This window comes from Zootoca vivipara, chromosome 14 (assembly GCF_963506605.1).
Source record: "Zootoca vivipara chromosome 14, rZooViv1.1, whole genome shotgun sequence".
Taxonomy (NCBI): domain Eukaryota; kingdom Metazoa; phylum Chordata; class Lepidosauria; order Squamata; family Lacertidae; genus Zootoca; species Zootoca vivipara.
Genome location: NC_083289.1, coordinates 48,672,522 through 48,692,498, shown reverse-complemented (window position 1 = coordinate 48,692,498; position 19,977 = coordinate 48,672,522). Strand labels below are relative to the sequence as shown.

Here is a 19,977-nt window from a genome sequence, read left to right as displayed (position 1 = left end):
GGCCTCTAACCACCTGAGATAGTTTGCTACCCAATGTAATTCGAAAAAGAACTTCTACAAAATAAAGAGAAACTTTTGTCTAAAATGTGTAATTTGTTATTAGACTGGGAAACAAAAGATGAGATTTGTTAAAGCCTCAATGACACACTGGACAATATATATAGGACACAATACAGAGTTTAACCTCTGGGAAAAACTCTGGAAAGATGACTTGAAGTTTACAGCACATTATTCTTTGTAGGAGAACTACCTGAAAATGATTCACACTGTATTGGGAAATGATCCATAGTGAATAGGAAAAAAAATGTTTTAAAGTACTTTCCCCAAAAACCCAGAGTCTTTTTTGTTGGGGATAATCCAGACTGAAATTCCCAGGTGTTGAAAAGGGCTATTTATGTAGGCAAGAACTGCGGCCCGTGTTTTGTTAGCCTCCAAATGGAAAACGAGCAAGGTCCCAAGTAAAGAAAAATGGCAACTTAAGTTGGCAGAATATGCACAACTCACAGATTTAACATATAGAATAAGAGAGCAAGAAGAACATATGTTTACTGAGCATATGGAAAATAACTGTGTACAGTTGAAAACGCTGGCGGCATGAAGATAAATTCAACAGTGTAAACAAGTTTTGATGGATGTAATAATGGAATACTGAATGGTATAGTTTTTGGAAAATATGCAGGGATATAAGATATGCAAAATGAACCATGGAAAGAGAAGAAGGGAAGTCATTGATATCTCAAGGAGATATCTTCATGAGTACGGTATTTTAAATTGTAAAACAGAAAACTCAATAAAAATTATACACACACAAAAAGAGAGAGATAGTTTGCTACCCTCACTGAAGCAGTTCATTTCCCTCAAACACTCACTGGTCAGGTCAAGAGGCAGCTGAGGAATCCGGGGGGGGGGGTCCTCCCTCTGTGGCTACAAAAAACTCCCTTCTCCCCAAGAACATGCAGAATAACAAGAGCAGAAGAGAGACCAGAGGTGCGCAGGTGCAGTTTGAGACTGCTTGGTAAACATCTGGGAGAAGAGGAGCCTTAGAAAGTGTGGAAGGCACTAGACCGTCAGTCCTGGCAACTGCTCTATAGGGGCAAGACCAGTGCTCCCCCCCCTTAAAAATGTTTAGGGGTACTCTCATTTTGACTCAAGAAAACCACCATTTTATACTTCGAATTGGGAAAAATAAATACAGTAAATGGACAAAAGTACAGTGGTGCCTCGCTAGACGAATTTAATTCATTCCACGGGTCTTTTCTTATAACGAAAAATTCGCCTAGCGAATCCCATAGGAATGCATTGAATTTTGTTGGAATTTTTTTTTTGCCCATAGGAATGCATTAATTGAATTTCAATGCATTCCTATGGGAAACCGCGATTCGCTAGACGAATTTTTCGTAAAACGGATTCGTCTAGCGAGGCAACCTCCACTAGAAAAAAACCTTTCGTTAAGCGGAAATGTCGTTAAGCAGGGCATTCGTTAAGCGAGGGACCACTGTACAAAGAACATGCATTGCCTCCACAATTCCACACCGCTTTACACATAAAAAATATTTTCTTCTCTCGTTAAGAGTCACAAAATGTTTAGGGGTATGCGCACCCCTGTGTCTCCCCAGGAAAAAAGCCCTGGGAAGTGTTGCCGATTTGCATGCCGTTTCCTTGAATAAAGAGCTAACTTCCCTGACAACGGACCCTGCTTCTTTGTGCTGACCTGTGCCCTGACAGAGACCCACATGTGAAGCAGAGCTCCCCCCTGTGCCCACTCTGGCGCCCCTCATTAACCACATGCCCTCTGGAAGGCTTTTGACATGAGCTGGATTACGGGCTTTGGTATATTTTAAAGGCAGCTCAGCGGTTAGAGCATGTGTTTTGCAAGAAGGAGGACCAGGTTCAATCCCTGGGCAGAAGCGGGAAGGCTCCTTGCCTAAAAACTCCTGGAAATCTACTGTCTGTGCAATACTGAGCTACACGGACCAAGGCTCCGACTCCACATAAGGCAGCTTTCCTATGTTCCTGAGCATCTTCCTCTGGGCTGCTTCCGCACATGCTTAATTGTCCTGGAACGAGGCATAGCAAGGTAACTTTCCCCCCTTCCAAACCCAGCTACACCACTGACATGCCCTGCAAACCGGGTGCCATGTGGCTGTTGCGGGCAGAGAACATGCCTCTCCCCACCTCACCCTTTCTGCAAAGCCTGCGCTTATGAGCATCTTCGGCATCAAGAAAAAGCCCCGAGAGAAGGTGATGCTGTATCAGAAGAGGTCACACCTTCGGCTCATCCTGACTCACCTGTTTTTGCGTTTCAGCGGAAATGACACTCATGTTAAGTCATCCCGGCTGAGATGAATCAGACCTTCCGGAAGCAAGCTGGAGACCCCACTATGCTCGCTTAAGATGGCACCAACCCCAATTTTTCGCCCAGCAACTGCTGGCTCTCGGAACATGGGAGGGGAGGAGGCAAGAAAGGTGATTCCTATCCTGTTTGTCACGGCCCCCCGTTGTGTATTAAAATAAATGGAAAACACATCTTCACAGTTTGAAATGCTTGCCTGCAGGTGGGTTCCTTTAAAAGTCCCAAGCCTCCATTTCCATTAATGTAGGGTTGTCACGGTGTGCGGCACTTTAAGGAATAATGTAAGGAACCCCCCCCCCCCATTCCACAATGACAGGTCTCTGCCCCAGGAAGCTTGCAATCTGAATGTTGGTGGTAGAAGAGAGGAGCGGGGTGGTTTGAGGGTGTGGGGTGGGAAGGATGGCAGAAGGATAAACAGAAGCTAACAATATAGAAAACCTGATCTGCAAAGGGCTCCCTTTCAGGGGGAGACGGGGTTAAACCTGCCAGAAGCTTAATGGAAAAGATGGGAATTTATGCAACCGGACTTACATAAATCTGCGTGCCTGAAAGAAAGGATGTTTTTCAAAAGGGGTTAAAAGAACCCCCCAACAACTTGTGACCTCTTTTCCAAGACCGAAGAAAGATTTCAGATGGAACCGATTAATTTCACCGGAGTTCTTGCGATGCTGAGTGGCAGGAAAGCCTTTGTTGATCTCCGCTACGAAGGAGCACAGCATGGTGTCTAGGAAGGGGGACCCCAATCCCCACCCCACATGTTATGGGGCAGAAGGAGGGACGCCTCAAAGGCAGCGACAGAGAGAAGCAGGAGCTAGAAAACAAGCCAAGAGGCAAAGCCAGGAAAGAGAATCATTCCCCAGGCAAAGTCCCACCTCTTGAACAGGAAACTGTTAGCTCCACTTCCTGTTTAGGAGAGCCAATGGCCAGCTCGGATGGGCAGAGCCAGTCCCATCAAGGGGACCCGTTTGCTGCAGGGACGGGGTACCTGTGGCTCCTAAGACTCAAATCCCACCAGCCCTGACCATTGGCCATGATAGCTGGGGCTTGTGGAAGTTGAAGCCCAACAACATCTGTAGGGCCACAGGCTCCCAAACTCAGCTTTACTGCCTAGGGAGGAGCCCCAATTTGCAGCTCTGGTCGACCCTAACATGAAGCAGCTGTGCACAGAACCAAAGGTTGCCTGGTTCTAGCCCCGGTGGCTTCAAATAAAGTACGATGGTACCTTGGTTTACGAACTTAATCCGTTCCGCAAGTCCGTTCTTAAACCAAGGCGTGCTTTCCCATAGCAGCGGGGGACTCAATTTACAAATGGAACACACTCAACAGGAAGAGGAACATGTTCTGCTTCCAAGGCAAAGTTCACAAACCAAAACACCTACTTCTGGGTTTGCAGCATTCTTAATCCAAGTTGTTCATAAACTAAGCTGTTCTCAAACCAAGGTACCACTGTACTGGATCAAGGATCGTATTGCGGCACCTCCTGTCCCAGCAACAAGGGAGATGAGGATTTTTTTGTTTCTGTTGAGAGAGTGCAATGCAAAATGAAGCCCACTGGTAAGGGGGGTGGGGGTGGGACATCGGGTCTGCAGCACAGCTTGGGGGAGGAAATGCATATTTTCTGACAATTATGGGCTCCCAAAACCATGATGGTGGTGCTTGGTATTGTAGCAGGGGCCCAAAGGGCCCCAATTAAGGTGATAATGTAAATCACTATAAATCCTGGAATATGCTTATATTAGTGAATCATGGTAACCTGTTGCTTTAAAGAAACTGATGATTCAGCAAGAAGCCATTCCTACTGGGATAGAAGGTCAGCTAATACGTCAATAACAAAGAAGCATTTCATAAACTAGAACATAAATTGTTACATCTAAACGGCCTCAGTCCAGTACTGTATACCTGAAGGAGTGTCTCCACCCCCATCGTTCTGCCCGGACACTGAGGTCCAGCGCTGAGGGCCTTCTGGCAGTTCCCTCGCTATGAGAATCCAAGTTACAGGGAACCAGGCAGAGGGCCTTCTCGGTAGTGGCACCCACCCTGTGGAATGCCCTCCCACCAGAGGTCAAAGAGAACAACAATTACCAGACCTTTAGAAGGCATCTCAAGGCAGCCCTGTTTAGGGAAGCTTTTAATGTTTGATGATTTTCTGTATTTTAATATTTTGTTGGAAGCTGCCCAGAGTGGCTGGGGGAACCCGGCCAGATGGGAGGGGTATAAATAAATTATTATTATTATTATTATTATTATTATTATTATTATTATTATTATTATTATTATATACACGTAACACAGATTCCCAACACGCATACTAACTAACAATGTAACAGATCACGGTGAGAATCAAAGTTTAGTTAGCGATGCTTATTGCGCATGCGTATTAAATATGAAATGAGGTACTCGGTAATGATTTATGTGATTGGTTAAATCAAAATACTTTGTCTGAAATGTTATAAATTCCTCTGCCCCACGTTGGGCGGGGTTGCAGTTTTGCGAAAAGATTCGACTGTAACCTTATGGCTCTGCAATAAACATAATGGACTCCTAACTCCTCTTGTCTCTGAGTTTTATTGGCCTAACTCAGAAGATAAGCCATTTTTTGGCTTACAACAGTATGACGATTTATATTAATTGCATTTATAGCACACCTTTTCTTCAAGGTGACATGCATGGCTCACCTTCATTTAATCCCCAAAACCCTAGGTTGAGAGGCTAGGAATGGCTTCCAAAGTCACCTAGTGAACTTCCTGGTTGAGTGGAGGATTTGAACCCTGGTCTCCCAGGTCCTAGACTGGCACTCCAACCACTGCACCATAGAATGACATGAGCCCAGAGAGCTGCCATGCCTCCTCAAGGAGAGGTTCGTGCCCTGCTCCCTGCTGTGAGGGTGTGTGGGCATCAGAGCCCATCTACTCACCCGTGAACCCCAAGGATATACCTCTACCAGCCGGCTCTGACATTTTAGTCCAGACTTCTCAGGGGATCGAGGCAGACACAAGAAGCTCAAAACCTCATTACCATCAAGAACCCAGAAGACAACACTAGTCCTCTTTTGGTCGCAGTTGCAGAAGAACTATCCATGGTCCTGAACCCACACCCAGATCTCCCTCCTATGTGCTGACTTTTGCCTCGCCATCCCACAGATAAGGGGGAACAAGGACGTTTCGATCTCCCCTTGCTTGGGGTATCACCTCTCCAGAGGAAGGAATAGGACCAGAACAGAGGCCTTTGTACGGAACAGCCAGCCAGTTGGAAGGCAAGGTTGCTCAATTCCATGTTATTTTAATTTGCTGCTCCTCCCTCACTCCAGCCCACTATCAGTTTAAGGGCTTAACACAGGGGGTGGGGTGGGGGGACAATTCAAAATGATTAGGAGGTGGTGGGGAAGACTCGAACCAATGGCTTCAAGTTACAAGAAAGGAGATTCCGACTAAATATCAGGAAGAACTTTTTGGTGGTAAGAGCTGTTCGACAGTGGAACAGTCTCCCCTGGGAGGTTGCAGACTCTCCTTCCTTGGAGGTTTTTAAGCAGAGGTTGGATGGCCGCCTGCCATGGATGCTTTAGTTGAGATTCCTGCATTGCAGGGGGTTGGACAAGATTGCAGACCCTTCCAACTCTACAATTTTATGATTCTATCCCTGTATTTCTGTTCTAACAACATGCAAAAAATGAAGTTGGCTTTATTTTGGTTTTCTTGATTTCTGCATCGTCCCCACTTAACTTTGCTGATTAGCTTAATCACTACTGAAGTAGCCTTACCTTTCGATATTCTGGGAGATATCTCCTCCAAGTCTTCATTCAACAAACCAATTATTTCTGCCATAACAATATTACTACCTCCCATTCTGGCACTGAAATCACCCACCACAGTAATTGTTGTTAATGGGTGTTCTATCATTCTCTCTAACTTAATGTCTAACAAAGCTCAAAGATTGCCCCCAGAGTCCACAAAGCAGTCTGAAACTGCCACCGCTGAACACTTGGAAATAAGGAGAGACACACCCAGTCTGCTCTACTTTCACATTTAAGCTTCTTGAGGCACAAAGGGACATTCTACCGTTACTTCTTCATTTCCTGTTAACTGTGCTTGGATTTATCAATACTGTTGTGTTTATTTTTCATCTCTCCTTCCCACCCGTCCTTTTACTGTTCACCTTCACCTTGAGAATTCCTGCACTGGAAGGTAAGATTACAAATCAAGTCAGTAAGGTCACAAACTCCATGTGAAACAAAACAACAAGCCATCTACTTCCCCTGTAATTGTGTAGTTTTACCTGTGGAGTGCTAGATCACAGGCAAAGTCTAGCTCCATTGTTTGGAAGCGGCCTCTAGATTAAGGGATTAGTCACTTACAGTCATATTATTAGTCATATACAGGGATTGTATATTGTCTCCCTGCTTATTTAACTTATATGCAGAATTCATCATGCAAAAGGCTGGACTAGATGAATCCCAAACCGGAATTAAGATTGCCGGAAGAAATATCAACAACCTCAGATATGCAGATGACACAACCTTGATGGCAGAAAGTGAGGAGGAATTAAAGAACCTTTTAATGAGGGTGAAAGAGGAGAGCGCAAAATATGGTCTGAAGCTCAACATCAAAAAAACCAAGATCATGGCCACTGGTCCCATCACCTCCTGGCAAATAGAAGGGGAAGAAATGGAGGCAGTGAGAGATTTTACTTTCTTGGGCTCCTTGATCACTGCAGATGGTGACAGCAGTCACGAAATTAAAAGACGCCTGCTTCTTGGGAGAAAAGCAATGACAAACCTAGATAGCATCTTAAAAAGCAGAGACATCACCTTGCCTACAAAGGTCCATATAGTTAAAGCTATGGTTTTCCCAGTAGTGATGTATGGAAGTGAGAGCTGGACCATAAAGAAGGCTGATCGCCGAAGAATTGATGCTTATGAATTATGGTGCTGGAGGATACTCTTGAGAGTCCCATGGACTGCAAGAAGATCAAACCTATCCATTCTGAAGGAAATCAGCCCCGAGTGCTCACTGGAAGGACAGATCGTGAAGCTGAGGCTCCAATACTTTGGCCACCTCATGAGAAGAGAAGACTCCCTGGAAAAGACCCTGATGTTGGGAAAGATTGAGGGCACTAGGAGAAGGGGACAACAGAGGACGAGATGGTTGGACAGTGTTCTCGAAGCTACGAACATGAGTTTGACCAAACTGCGGGAGGCAGTGCAAGACAGGAGTGCCTGGCGTGCTATGGTCCATGGGGTCACGAAGAGTTGGACACGACTAAACAACAACAACACTGGAGAAAGTGCGACCTAAAGCTACCTTCATATCTTAGATCCAAGTTATCTGAAAGACCATATTCCCCCACATGAACCTGCCTGGGTTTCAAGATCCTGTGGGGCCTTCTCAAGGTCCTGCTAGCCTTGGTGGGGACACAGGAGAGGGCCTTCTCGGTGGCTGCCCCCTGACAACTTTGGATCTCTCTTGCTATAGAAGCCAGCTTGGCTCCCTCCTTGCTGTCCCTCCACTGACAGGTGAAGGCGTTCATGACCCAACAGGCTTTTGGGAACAAGTATAGAATTGCAGAGTTAGAAGGCACCACAGGGGCTCACCTAGTCCAACCCCCTTGAGATGCAGGAATCTTTCGCCCAGCGCGAGGCTCGAACCCACGACCCTGGGATTAAGAGTCTCACACTCTTACCAACTGAGCTTAAATGCTGGTCTTCTCTAACTTAATGGTGTCAGATTTATGTCTGTTGACGGATGTATTTTAATTATTGTTTCGAACTCGTTTGTTTTCACCGTTCTGTATTTGATAACGCATGTTTTAAAGTGCCGTAGGCTCAAATATAAAAATGATTTCAATGAAAATAAAGATGTCGTACGTGCTGCCTTGCATCCCAGTTTGGAATGGAAACGGATATATGGAACAAACAAGCAACAAATCAATAAGCACGCAGTCTAGCAAAGTGACCTTTAGCCTTACCCAGGAATGTTCCAGTGAATCCCAGCGCCAGGAAGCTGGAAGTGACAAACACGATGCCTATGGACATCAAGGCTACACTGGTGTAGTGCCCCAAGAGGCAATCCAGGGCCATCAGTCTGGGCTGGCTCTTCATGGCTTCTGTGAAACTGCAAGGAAAGGAGAAGACCAGCGGTTCCTGTTATCTTGTCTCATTCTCTGCTCTCTCTGCTTACCAAGGCATATTGGGCAAGGACTGGGACGTGGCATTCAGCAAGTTTGGAGCTCTCCCTTCTGGGTCCATGGACCTGACAGCATGGTCAGCGCAGCATACTAGCTGGAGATAAACACACAAAGTGCGAAATTCCCCATTTGACTCTCGCCTCTGTCACAAACTCCTCTGACCGCCTCAGGCAAGTCTCCCTCAGTTTTCCCTTTCCGCAAAAAATGGGGATATTTACAATTGCAAAAGCCCCCCAAGTTTCATTTTCAGCTGAATTTGGGGAAACCACTTAAAGCAGGCACCCCCAAACTCGGCCCTCCAGCTGTTTTGGGACTACAACTCCCATCATCCCTAGCTAACAGGTCAGGGATTATGGGAGTTGTAGTCCCCAAAACAGCTGGATGGCCAGGTTTGGGGGTGCCTGACATAAAGCATCCGTTGTGTTGAGCTATTTCAATGGCTCTTGTTGGATTTGCTCCTTGCAAACAGCTGGAAGTCTGTAAATTTTGATATGAAACCCGATTTGCAATGGGGGGTGAATAACTTCGATTGCAACTGCATCTATCTTATTAGTTGCTTGTCGCCCAAAAGTCTCCAAGTGGCTTATATTAAAGGAAAAATATATGTACATCCGTAATACCATAGTGAGGTAAAATGAGGGTGGGATGATGTACAGTTGTACCTCGGGTTACGAATACCTCGGTTTGCGAACAGTTCGGGTTACGAACTGTGCAAACCCGGAAGTGTTTTCGTCGCGCGCGCATGCGCAGAAGCAGCACGCACAGTCTGCGCATGCGCAAAGCGCGAAAATTGCGCTTTGCGCATGCGCAAAATGGCGCTTCGGGTCGCGTTCGGTTTACGAACTACTGTATTCGGGTTACGAACTGCGATCCGGAACGGATCGCGTTCGTAACCCGAGGTATTACTGTAATACTTTAATATTTCATGTGACATGCAACTTATGGAGAAACAAATACGTTGCACCAGCCCCAAAAATAGTAGCAAACAACATTAGCAATAAGCAGTAAATAAATGCTCCAAACCACTAATAGTATTGCTCTACTTTACAGGGTATAAGAACAAATGAATGCTGGAAATGTAAAGGAAGTTATCTTCTACCACAGGTGGTAGACTTGCAAAGAGGTAAAGGCTTTCTAGGAAATGATATATAATGAGTTTTTAAAAATGTTCAAAAATATCTTTGTTAAAAAACCAGAAGCCTTCTTATTGGGCATACAGTATTTGAAAGATTATTGTAAGCAGTTAACATCACTAGCAGGGTTGTCCGAAGACTTGTAATGAGAAATTTTCTCCCCTTCTATAATCATTTTAATTTTGAGGTATTTTGTGATGAGTGTAATTAAAATTGGAAAAGTTGATAGGCTCTAAGGCAGGCATCCCCAAACTTCGGCCCTCCGGGTGTTTTGGACTACAATTCCCATCATCCCTGACCACTGGTCCTGTTAGCTAGGGATGCTGGGAGTTGTAGGCCAAAACATCTGGAGGGCCGCATTTTGGGGATGCCTGGTCTAAGGAGCCAGAGAGGTGAAGTGGATAATAATGATGTGAATGTATATTAATAAATAGAAAACCAAGAAATATTATTTTTAAAAAAACCAAGATGGGAAGCATTTTCAGCTCTAGCTTCATGCAATATAAGGGCTCCATATCTTGGCCAAATATTTGAGTTTCTTTTGCCAGCTGGAGCACAATGTTGAGTCAGCCCCACAGAGATTCCTGACATTCCCCAAGAAAACTCCATGGTGCTTTGAGCTTTTCAGCAGAGATGAGAAACCTCAAGGTGCTGTTGGACTCCAACTCCTATAAGCCGCAGCCAGCATGACCAATGGTTAGGGACGATGGCAGCTGGAGACCAGCAATATATGGGAAGGCCACAGGGTTCCTTCCTGACCCCACATCATCCTTGGCCAACAGAGCTCTTCCTGTTTCTCAGGAAACTGAAAAATACGGTAGTCCCTGGGTTGCCGTACGAGTGGAAAGTTTCACTGTAGACTTGGCTCCCTGAGGGTGGCAGGATAGTTCGGGCTCACCCGTGATCTTGGGCAACTGAGTCCCGGTCAAAAACATCCATCTCAGACAGGAGTTGAGAAAGGTTTGCTCTGTTATCTGGTCCTTTCCCCCCTCACACTTCCAAAATACCGCATAGTTGACATAACTTACATATTGGGCACAGTGTCAACACATTTTCCACAGCTGGAGCCTAAAATTAGATATTTGGGGAAAGGTGGTGGTAAACAACGGTAAGCCCTTTCTGGAAAACTTCCAGTATTTATTTTTAAACTAAAACAGTGCAAGCGTCAGGTCTGGGCTGGGATCAGAACCAGGTCAGCAGCGCCAGTGGAAGGCGTGCTTAGGCCCCATTGAATCAAACATACAATGGAACCTTGGTTTATGAACACCTCGGTTTACGAATTTTCGGTTTATGAACGCCGCGGACCCATCTGGAACGGATTAATTCACTTTCTATTACTTTCAATGGGAAAGTTCGCTTCAGTTTATGAACGCTTCAGTTTATGAACAGACTTCCGGAAGCCATTTCACCCATGCTTCGGGTTAAGTACGCTTCAGGTTGAGTACTCCACGGACCCGTCTGGAACAGATTAATCCACTTTCCATTACTTTCAATGGGAAAGTTCAGTTTATGAACGCTTCAGTTTATGAACGCTTCAGTTTATGAACAGACTTCCGGAACCAATTTCACCCATGCTTCGGGTTAAGTACGCTTCAGGTTGAGTACTCCACGGACCCGTCTGGAACGGATTAATCCACTTTCCATTACTTTCAATGGGAAAGTTCGCTTCAGTTTATGAATACTTCAGTTTATGAACAGACTTCCAGAACCAATTACACCCATGCTTCGGGGTAAGTACGCTTCAGGTTGAGTACTTCACGGACCCATCTGGAATGGATTAATCCACTTTCCATTACTTTCAATGGGAAAGTTCACTTCATTTTATGAACGCTTCAGTTTATGAACAGACTTCCGGAACCAATTGTGTTCATAAACCGAGGTACCACTGTAGAGCAACACGCGACCATACATGGGAATGCAATGTCAATTCTAAAAGAACTCTTTATATTGTCAATAGGACAGCAAATAATAGTAAACAACTCATAGAAGACACTCTTCAATACATAAATAATAAAGCAGGATTCAATAGTCTATGAGAGTCTCTGCTGGTCACAACTCAAAAAGTCAATTTTCGAAAATCAAATACAGTGGTACCTCAGTTTAAGTACACAATTGGTTCCGGAAGTCTGTACTCAACCTGAAGCGTACTTAACCTGAAGCGAACTTTCCCATTGAAAGTAGTGGAAAGTAGATTAATCCGTTCCAGACGGGTCCGCGGAGTACTTAAACTGAAAGTACTCAAACCGAAGTGTACTTAAACGAAGGTATGACTGTAGGAAGGTAAGTGATATAATGTTCCAATGATGCTGAAGTATAATAAGTTGTCAAGATGAACAGTATTTCCGGATAATTCACTGTTTCGTCATTACTTCATCAGCAAAGTCATGGGTGTTAGAAATATATTTGTTGACCCATCTGCCGTGCAGTGTTTACATAGACTTATGGGCACTGTCCCTCTGTGTGCATTCATTCTTATGATAGAAGCCGGTTAAGTTTGGGGACCCCTGCCACAGATCAAAGCCATAAGGGGAGAAAACATCAAATATTCACCGGGGCCAACTATCCATGCTGGTCCTACAGAGCCGAGGGAAAATTTATATACAAAATCCCATATAAGGGGTTCCATAAAAATATTTTTTTAAAAAATGAGAGAGGGGTTAGACTGAGTCCAACCCAAAGGCCAGGCGGAACAGCTCCGTCTGGCAGGCCCTGCGGAAAGATGTCAAATCCCGCAGGGCCCTGATCTCCTGCGGTAGGGCGTTCCGCCAGGCTGGGGCCAGAGCTGAAAAGGCCCTGGCCCTGGTTGAATCCAATCTAACCTCCTTGGGGTTTGGGACTTCCAAAGTGTTGTTATTTATGGACCTTAAGGTCCTCAGCGAGACATACCAGGAGAGGGGTCCCATAGGTATGAGGGTCCTGGGCCGCATAGGGCTTTAAAGGTCAAAACCAGCACCTTAAACATGACCCTGTACTCCACCGGGAGCCTTGAAATAAGGGACAATCCTGTATGATATAGGACGGGCGGCAACCCTGGGTCTACTGCTTCCACACTGTTGGGAATCGCAAGCAGGGAGAGGGGCTGCTGAGCTCAGATCCTGCATGTGGGTTTCTAACCACTACACCACACAGCCTCCTGCGAGATCAGAGTTAGATAGCTGGTGCCTGAGGGCAGACCCAGGCCATTCCCCTCTGGGATCAAGGCTTGGCAGAAGAGCCGCTGGAGTCCCTCTTTCAACCCCACACCCCTTTTGCTCAGGCTTCAATGCTTCGGCCAGTGCTTCTCAAACTCGGACCTCCAGCTGTTGTTGGACTACAACGCCCATCATCCCTGACCACTGGTCCTGCTAGCTATGGACGATGGGAGTTGTAGTCCAACAACAGATGGAGGTCCAAGTTTGAGAAACACCAACCTAGGCAAACAAGGGGTCCCATCCATCCAAATTTTCATAGAATCATAGAATCATAGAATCATAGAATCATAGAGTTGGAAGAGACCACAAGGGCCATCCAGTCCAACCCCCTGCCAAGCAGGAAACACCATCAAAGCATTCCTGACAGATGGCTGTCAAGCTTCTGCTTAAAGACCTCCAAAGAAGGAGACTCCACCACACTCCTTGGCAGCAAATTCCACTGCCGAACAGCTCTTACTGTCAGGAAGTTCTTCCTAATGTTTAGGTGGAATCTTCTTTCTTGTAGTTTGAATCCGTTGCTCCGTGTCCGCTTCTCTGGAGCAGCAGAAAACAACCTTTCTCCCTCCTTTATATGACATCCTTTTATATATTTGAACATGGTTATCATATCACCCCTTAACCTTCTCTTCTCCAGGCTAAACATACCCAGCTCCCTAAGCCGTTCCTCATAAGGCATCGTTTCCAGGCCTTTGACCATTTTGGTTGCCCTCTTCTGGACACGTTCCAGCTTATCAGTATCCTTCTTGAACTGTGGTGCCCAGAACTGGACACAATACTCCAGGTGAGGTCTGACCAGAGCAGAATACAGTGGTACTATTACTTCCCTTGATCTAGATGCTATACTCCTATTGATGCAGCCCAGAATTGCATTGGCTTTTTTAGCTGCTGCATCACACTGCTGACTCATGTCAAGTTTGTGGTCAACCAAAACTCCTAGATCCTTTTCACATGTACTACTCTCAAGCCAGGTGTCTCCCATCCTGTATTTGTGCCTTTCATTTTTTTTGCCCAAATGTAGTACTTTACATTTCTCCTTGTTAAAATTCATCTTGTTTGCTTTGGCCCAGTTGTCTAATCTGTTAAGGTCATTCTGAAGTGTGATCCTGTCCTCTGGGGTGTTAGCCACCCCTCCCAACTTGGTGTCATCTGCAAACTTGCTCAGGATTCCCTCAAGCCCATCATCCAAGTCATTGATAAAGATGTTGAACAAGACTGGGCCCAAGACAGAACCCTGTGGCACCCCACTAGTCACTACTCTCCAGGATGAGGAGGAGCCATTGATGAGCACCCTTTGGGTTCGGTCAGTAATCCAGCTACAAATCCACTGAATGGTAGCATTGTCTAGCCCACATTTTACCAGCTTCTTTACAAGAATATCATGGGGCACCTTGTCAAAGGCCTTGCTGAAATCAAGATAGGCTACATCCACAGCGTTCCCTTCATCTACCAGGCTTGTAATTCTGTCAAAAAATGAGATCAGATTAGTCTGACATGACTTATTTTTCAGGAACCCATGCTGACTTTTAGTGATCACAGAGTTTCTTTCTAGGTGCTCACAGACTGTTTGCTTAATGATCTGCTCTAGAATCTTTCCTGGTATTGATGTCAGGCTGACTGGGCGGTAATTGTTTGGGTCCTCTCTTTTCCCCTTTTTGAAAATAGGGACAACATTTGCCCTCCTCCAGTCTGCTGGAACTTCGCCTGTTCTCCAGGAATTTTCAAAGATTATTGCCAGTGGTTCTGAAATCACCTCTGCCAGTTCTTTTAATACTCTTGGATGTAGTTCATCTGGCCCTGGAGACTTGAATACATCTAAACTAGCCAAGTATTCTTGTACTACCTCCTTACTTATTCTGGGCTGTGTTTCCCCTGCTGAATCATCTGCTCCATATTCTTCAGGTCGGGCGTTGTTTTCTTTCTTGGAGAAGACAGAGGCAAAGAAGGCATTGAGGAGTTCTGCCCTTTCTCTGTCCCCTGTTTGCATTTCACCATCTTCTCCTCTGAGTGACCCCACTGTTTCCTTGTTTTTCCTTTTGCTACGGACATACCCATAAAAGCCCTTTTTGTTGCTTTTAACCTCTCTGGCGAGCCTGAGTTCATTCTGTGCTTTAGCTTTTCTGACTTTGTCTCTACACGTGCTGGCTATATGTTTGAATTCCTCTCTGGAGATTTCCCCCCTTTTCCATTTTTTGTACATATCCCTTTTAAATCTTAACTCAGTCAAAAGTTCTTTAGATAGCCAGCCTGGCTTCTTTAGGCACCTTCCATGTTTCCGTCTCATTGGTATTGCCTGAAGTTGTGCTTTTAATATCTCCCTTTTAACAAACTCCCAACCATCATGAACTCCCTTCCCTTTTAGTATTACTGTCCATGGGATTTCACCCAGCGTTTCCCTAAGTTTTCTGAAGTCGGCTTTCTTAAAGTCTAGAATTTGGACCTTAGTATGCTTGGTTGCTCCTTTCCGCTGGATAATAAACTCCAGAAGAGCATGGTCACTCCCACCTAATGATCCTGCCACTTCTACCCCACTAACCAAGTCATCACTATTGGTTAGGACCAGATCTAAAATGGCTGATCCTCTTGTTGCTTCTCCCACTTTCTGGACAATGAAGTTGTCTGCAAGGCCAGTGAGGAATCTGTTCGACCTTATGCTCTTGGCTGAGTTTGACATCCAACAAATATCAGGATAGTTGAAATCCCCCATTACTACTATCTCACTTCCTTTGGAATGCTTGGCCATCTGTTCCAGGAAGGCATCATCTGTGTCCTCAGTTTGGCTTGGGGATCTATAGTAAACTCCCACAATGAGATCACTGTTGTTTTTCTCTCCCTTAATTTTGACCCAGATACTCTCAATTTGGCTTTGAAGTTTTAAATCCTGGATCTCTTCACAGGTATACATATCCCTAACATATAAAGCTACTCCTCCTCCTTTCCTGTTTGGTCTATTTCTCTTAAATAGATTGTATCCCTCTATTACTACATTCCAGTCATGAGACTCATCCCACCAGGTTTCAGTGATGCCTATTATGTCATATTTAGTTTGCTGTACCAAGAGCTCAAGTTCATCTTGTTTATTTCCCATGCTCTGTGCATTAGTATACAGACATTGAAGACCGTTGATCATTCCCCCATGTCTCTTATTTAAGGATATTTTCGTCCCACCACTAGGTCTGCATGCTGCTTGCTCCATTTGGTCCTTGACATTTGGATGATCATCTTCAGCATTTGATAGACTCCTACCTTCAGGACCACTGTCTCCCTCCCCCACATAAGTCAGTTTAAAGCCCTCCTGATGAGGTTTTTGAGTTTTGTGGCAAAAACATTCCTCCCAACTTTTGTGAGGTGCAGTCCATCACTTGCCAGAAGTCCATCTTCAAGAAACTGCAGACCGTGATCTAGGAATCCAAACCGTTCCTGTTTGCACCATTTGCGAAGCCAGTTGTTCACTTCCCCTATTTTTCCCTCTCTCCCTGGGCCATGTCGTTCAACTGGGAGGACAGAAGAGATGACAATTTGTGCATCTAATTGCTTCAACTTCCTGCCCAGAGCCTCATAATCATTTTTGATCTTCTGTAAGCTATGGCTTGCAGTGTCATTGGTTCCCACATGCACCAAAAGGAAGGGGTATTTGTCGGTGGGTTTTATGATTCCTTGCAGCCGTTCTGTTACATCTTTGATCTTGGCCCCAGGTAGACAGCACACCTCTCGAGACATCTTGTCAGGCCCACAGATCACTGCTTCTGTACCCCTCAGTAGGGAATCCCCAATCACCACTACACGCCTCTTCATAGGCTTGGTTGGGATTCTTCTATGTGCTGTCCCTTCCAAGGTTACCTGCATATTTCCAGAGGACTGACTTGGTTGCTCGTCTTCATATTCCTCATCAACTGTGATGAGGGAGAGATCCTCAGGTGGAGTCTGTTCCTCGTCTTCCATGAGCACTTCAAAACGGTTGTGTAATTCTAAGCACTCAGAGCGATCCCTGGGCCTTCTACTTCTATGAGTCACGTTCCTCCATACATCTGGCTGCTGTGTTGGGGAACTGACCTCCTCCTCAGGGAGATCCCCTGTCTCCTCCTTGGTGCAGACAGTGTGCTCTGCTGCATCCAAGAAAAGCTCCAGCTCTTTAATTCTCTGGAGCGTAGATACACGCCCCTGAAGCTGCTGCACCTTCTCTTCCAGAAGGGCAACCTTGTTTTCCAGTAGGGCAACCAACTTGCAATTGTTGCAGGTGTAGCTACCCACATCCTTTGGCAAGAAAACAAACATTGCACAGGAATTGCAGGTGACAATGGTTGTTCCCTCCACCTCCATCTTGAAAACCTTGAGGTCAAGGGGGAAAGAGGAAGAGGCCTAGGTCCCCCCTAACAAACGTATGAGATTTGCTGCCCTAGGTCAAAAAGATGGGTCACCCAGATCCAAGAGGCAGATCCAAGAGGCAGCAGCCCTAGAAAACCAGCACAAGCACACAAACAAGTAAGAAAACAAATAAGCACACAAACTTACTCACACACAGCCCCAAAAGACAAAACCACAAAACCTACAGAGTGTCTCCCAAGCTCAGCTCACCTTCTGCTCCTTCCTCAGTTGCTGCACTCCAAGCTCTGACTAGCTCCGCCCACAGCTAATCACCTGAACTTCCTGACTCACACTTCTAGGTGAAAGGTCACAGCCAGAAACAAACAAGGTCACAGCCAGAAACAAACACCCACACAAGCCTGGACAGTCACCCAAATCCAAGAGGCAGCAGCCCTAGAAAACCAGCACAAGCACACAAACAAGTAAGAAAACAAATAAGCACACAAACTTACTCACACACAGCCCCAAAAGACAAAACCACAAAACCTACAGAGTGTCTCCCAAGCTCAGCTCACCTTCTGCTCCTTCCTCAGTCGCTGCACTCCAAGCTCTGACTAGCTCCGCCCACAGCTAATCACCTGAACTTCCTGACTCACACTTCTAGGTGAAAGGTCACAGCCAGAAACAAACAAGGTCACAGCCAGAAACAAACACCCACACAAGCCTGGACAGTCACCCAAATCCAAGAGGCAGCAGCCCTTCTGCTCCTTCCTCAGTCGCTGCACTCCAAGGTGGCCTTTTGTATGAGGCCACCTGGTGTTTTGACTACGGAGAAGCGGGGAACTGTTTGCACAGGGTAATGGGCCATTTTCTCCCGGTGTAACGATTTGCAGCTTCCGAATCAGAGTTTTTATTTGCACAGCGCTCGAACTCAGGTCCCCCCCTCCGCCCCCTCAGAACTGGTAAATAAACTTTGCAGCTCTGCGCCATAACAATAAACACAGACTTTCTCGGCGGATGGAATCAGTCCACCATCCGTAGTCAATCTTGCTGGTGACATCTGTTAAAAATTCAGCAGGAGCAATCAACCAACCGGCTTTGGTTTATGGTTAACACAAGGCTTGTCGACGTAAGGGATCTCTGGGTATTATTATGCAACATAGTGTTGACCTCCAGCTCTGGGACTGTAATAATACTAATATATTTATATCTCGCCCATCTGGCTAGGTTTCCCCAGCTACTCTGGGCGGCTCCCAACAGATTATTTTTTTTAAATCTTCCCTGTACAAGGTTGCCTTCAGATGTCTTCTACAAGTCAGAGAGTTGTTTGTTTCCTTGATATCTGATGGGAGGGCGTTCCACAGGGCAGGTGCCACTACCGATAAGGCCCTCTGCCCGGTTCCCTGTAACCTCACTTCTCGCAGGGAGGGAACCGCCAGAAGGCCCTCAAAGCTGGACCTCAGTGTCTGGGCTGAACGATGGGGGTAGAGACACTCCTTCGGGTATCCTGGACCGAGGCCATTTAGGGCTTTCAAGGTCAGCACCAACACTTTGAATTGTGCTTGGAAAGTGCAGGCGGAACTGGAACCAAGCACAGGCAGAGCCAAACCGATGAACTAAGCCAGAGACCCCGGCCTCCATCATCCCTAACCATTGTCCCCATTGGCCGGAGCCGATGGCAGCTGGGGCCCACCATGTTGGCAGCCCTTGCTCTAACCGCTACACCACACAGCCTCCTGCGGAACCTTCCCTCCTGAGCCTGGCATAAAGTTCAGGAGCTCCAAGCTGAACTGGGCACTAGTGGGGGCTGGACAGGGTTGACCCGAACTGCAACAAGGAGAAGGGAGAGATAATTTTAGCAAGGGAAGATACGGGCAGAGGAGAAATCGATGCCAAGAAAAGGGTTCTTGTTGTGATAACAGTTACATACTGACCCAAATAACATGTAACACCCAGGCAGGGTTGTTAGAAAAGCGGAGTCATTATCAGCCATGGAAAAGAACAGTCTGGCAGCGAGGCCCGCAGGAGAGGCTGGTTTTCTTAAGGAAAGCGCCAAGTATTGGGCTTATGAAAGGCTTGGCTCTGACACCTACCGGCAGGGAGCAGGTGGAGAGCAGTCAAGACACAATAGCTGCCCCCTTCCAGCCAATGAGAACTCTCCCTCTTGGTCCAATTTACACCTTTTGGGGGGGGGGGTTTACGCCACCCTGGCGGGTCTCAGCTTTCCGGTTAATGCGGTAAGCAGCGATTCCAGCAAAACGTCAATTGGAAATGGCACTGTTGGGTCATTCTTGGCCCAAAGTTGCTGGGTTTCATCTCAGGTTTAGCTGGGGGGGGTGTCACTTGGCATTGGGGGGTTGGGAATGAGGGTAGCGGGGCAGCTTGCTCTGACCCCATTTTTTCGGGGGGGGGGGGAGGTAGAGCAAGGTCCGAGTATCCATCTTCCATCCTCCAAGTCACCTGGCCATATTGTCTTTAATACGTTAACCAATACAGTATACTAGTACACTTTAGTATGGAGGATACACAGCCTTGAAGGCAAGGGAGCTTTGTGCAGTCTCAGTTCACATAAATGCAGTCTATATGCAGCACACATATTGAAAGCACTTTAAACAGGCAGAGGGCAAGGAAATAAACAACCGAGACCACGTAACACCAGTCCTGAAAGACCTACATTGGCTCCCAGTACGTTTCCGAGCACAATTCAAAGTGTTGGTGCTGACCTTTAAAGCCCTAAACGGCCTCAGTCCAGTATAACTGAAGGAGCGTCTCCACCCCCATCGTTCTGCCCGGACACTGATGTCCAGTGCCGAGGGCC

At 46.2% G+C, this 19,977-nt stretch overlaps 1 protein-coding gene across 3 annotated transcripts in view; it reads right to left on the bottom strand.

The window, feature by feature from the left end:
• Nucleotides 1-19,977, bottom strand: part of PEMT (phosphatidylethanolamine N-methyltransferase) — a 117,738-nt gene that overhangs the window by 37,829 nt on the left and 59,932 nt on the right. For all 3 annotated transcript variants that reach the window (XM_035131231.2, XM_035131230.2, XM_035131229.2), the window contains exon 4: nt 8,315-8,460. In XM_035131231.2, the coding sequence (XP_034987122.2) occupies nt 8,315-8,460 (146 nt within the window). The remainder of the gene's footprint in view (nt 1-8,314; nt 8,461-19,977) is intronic.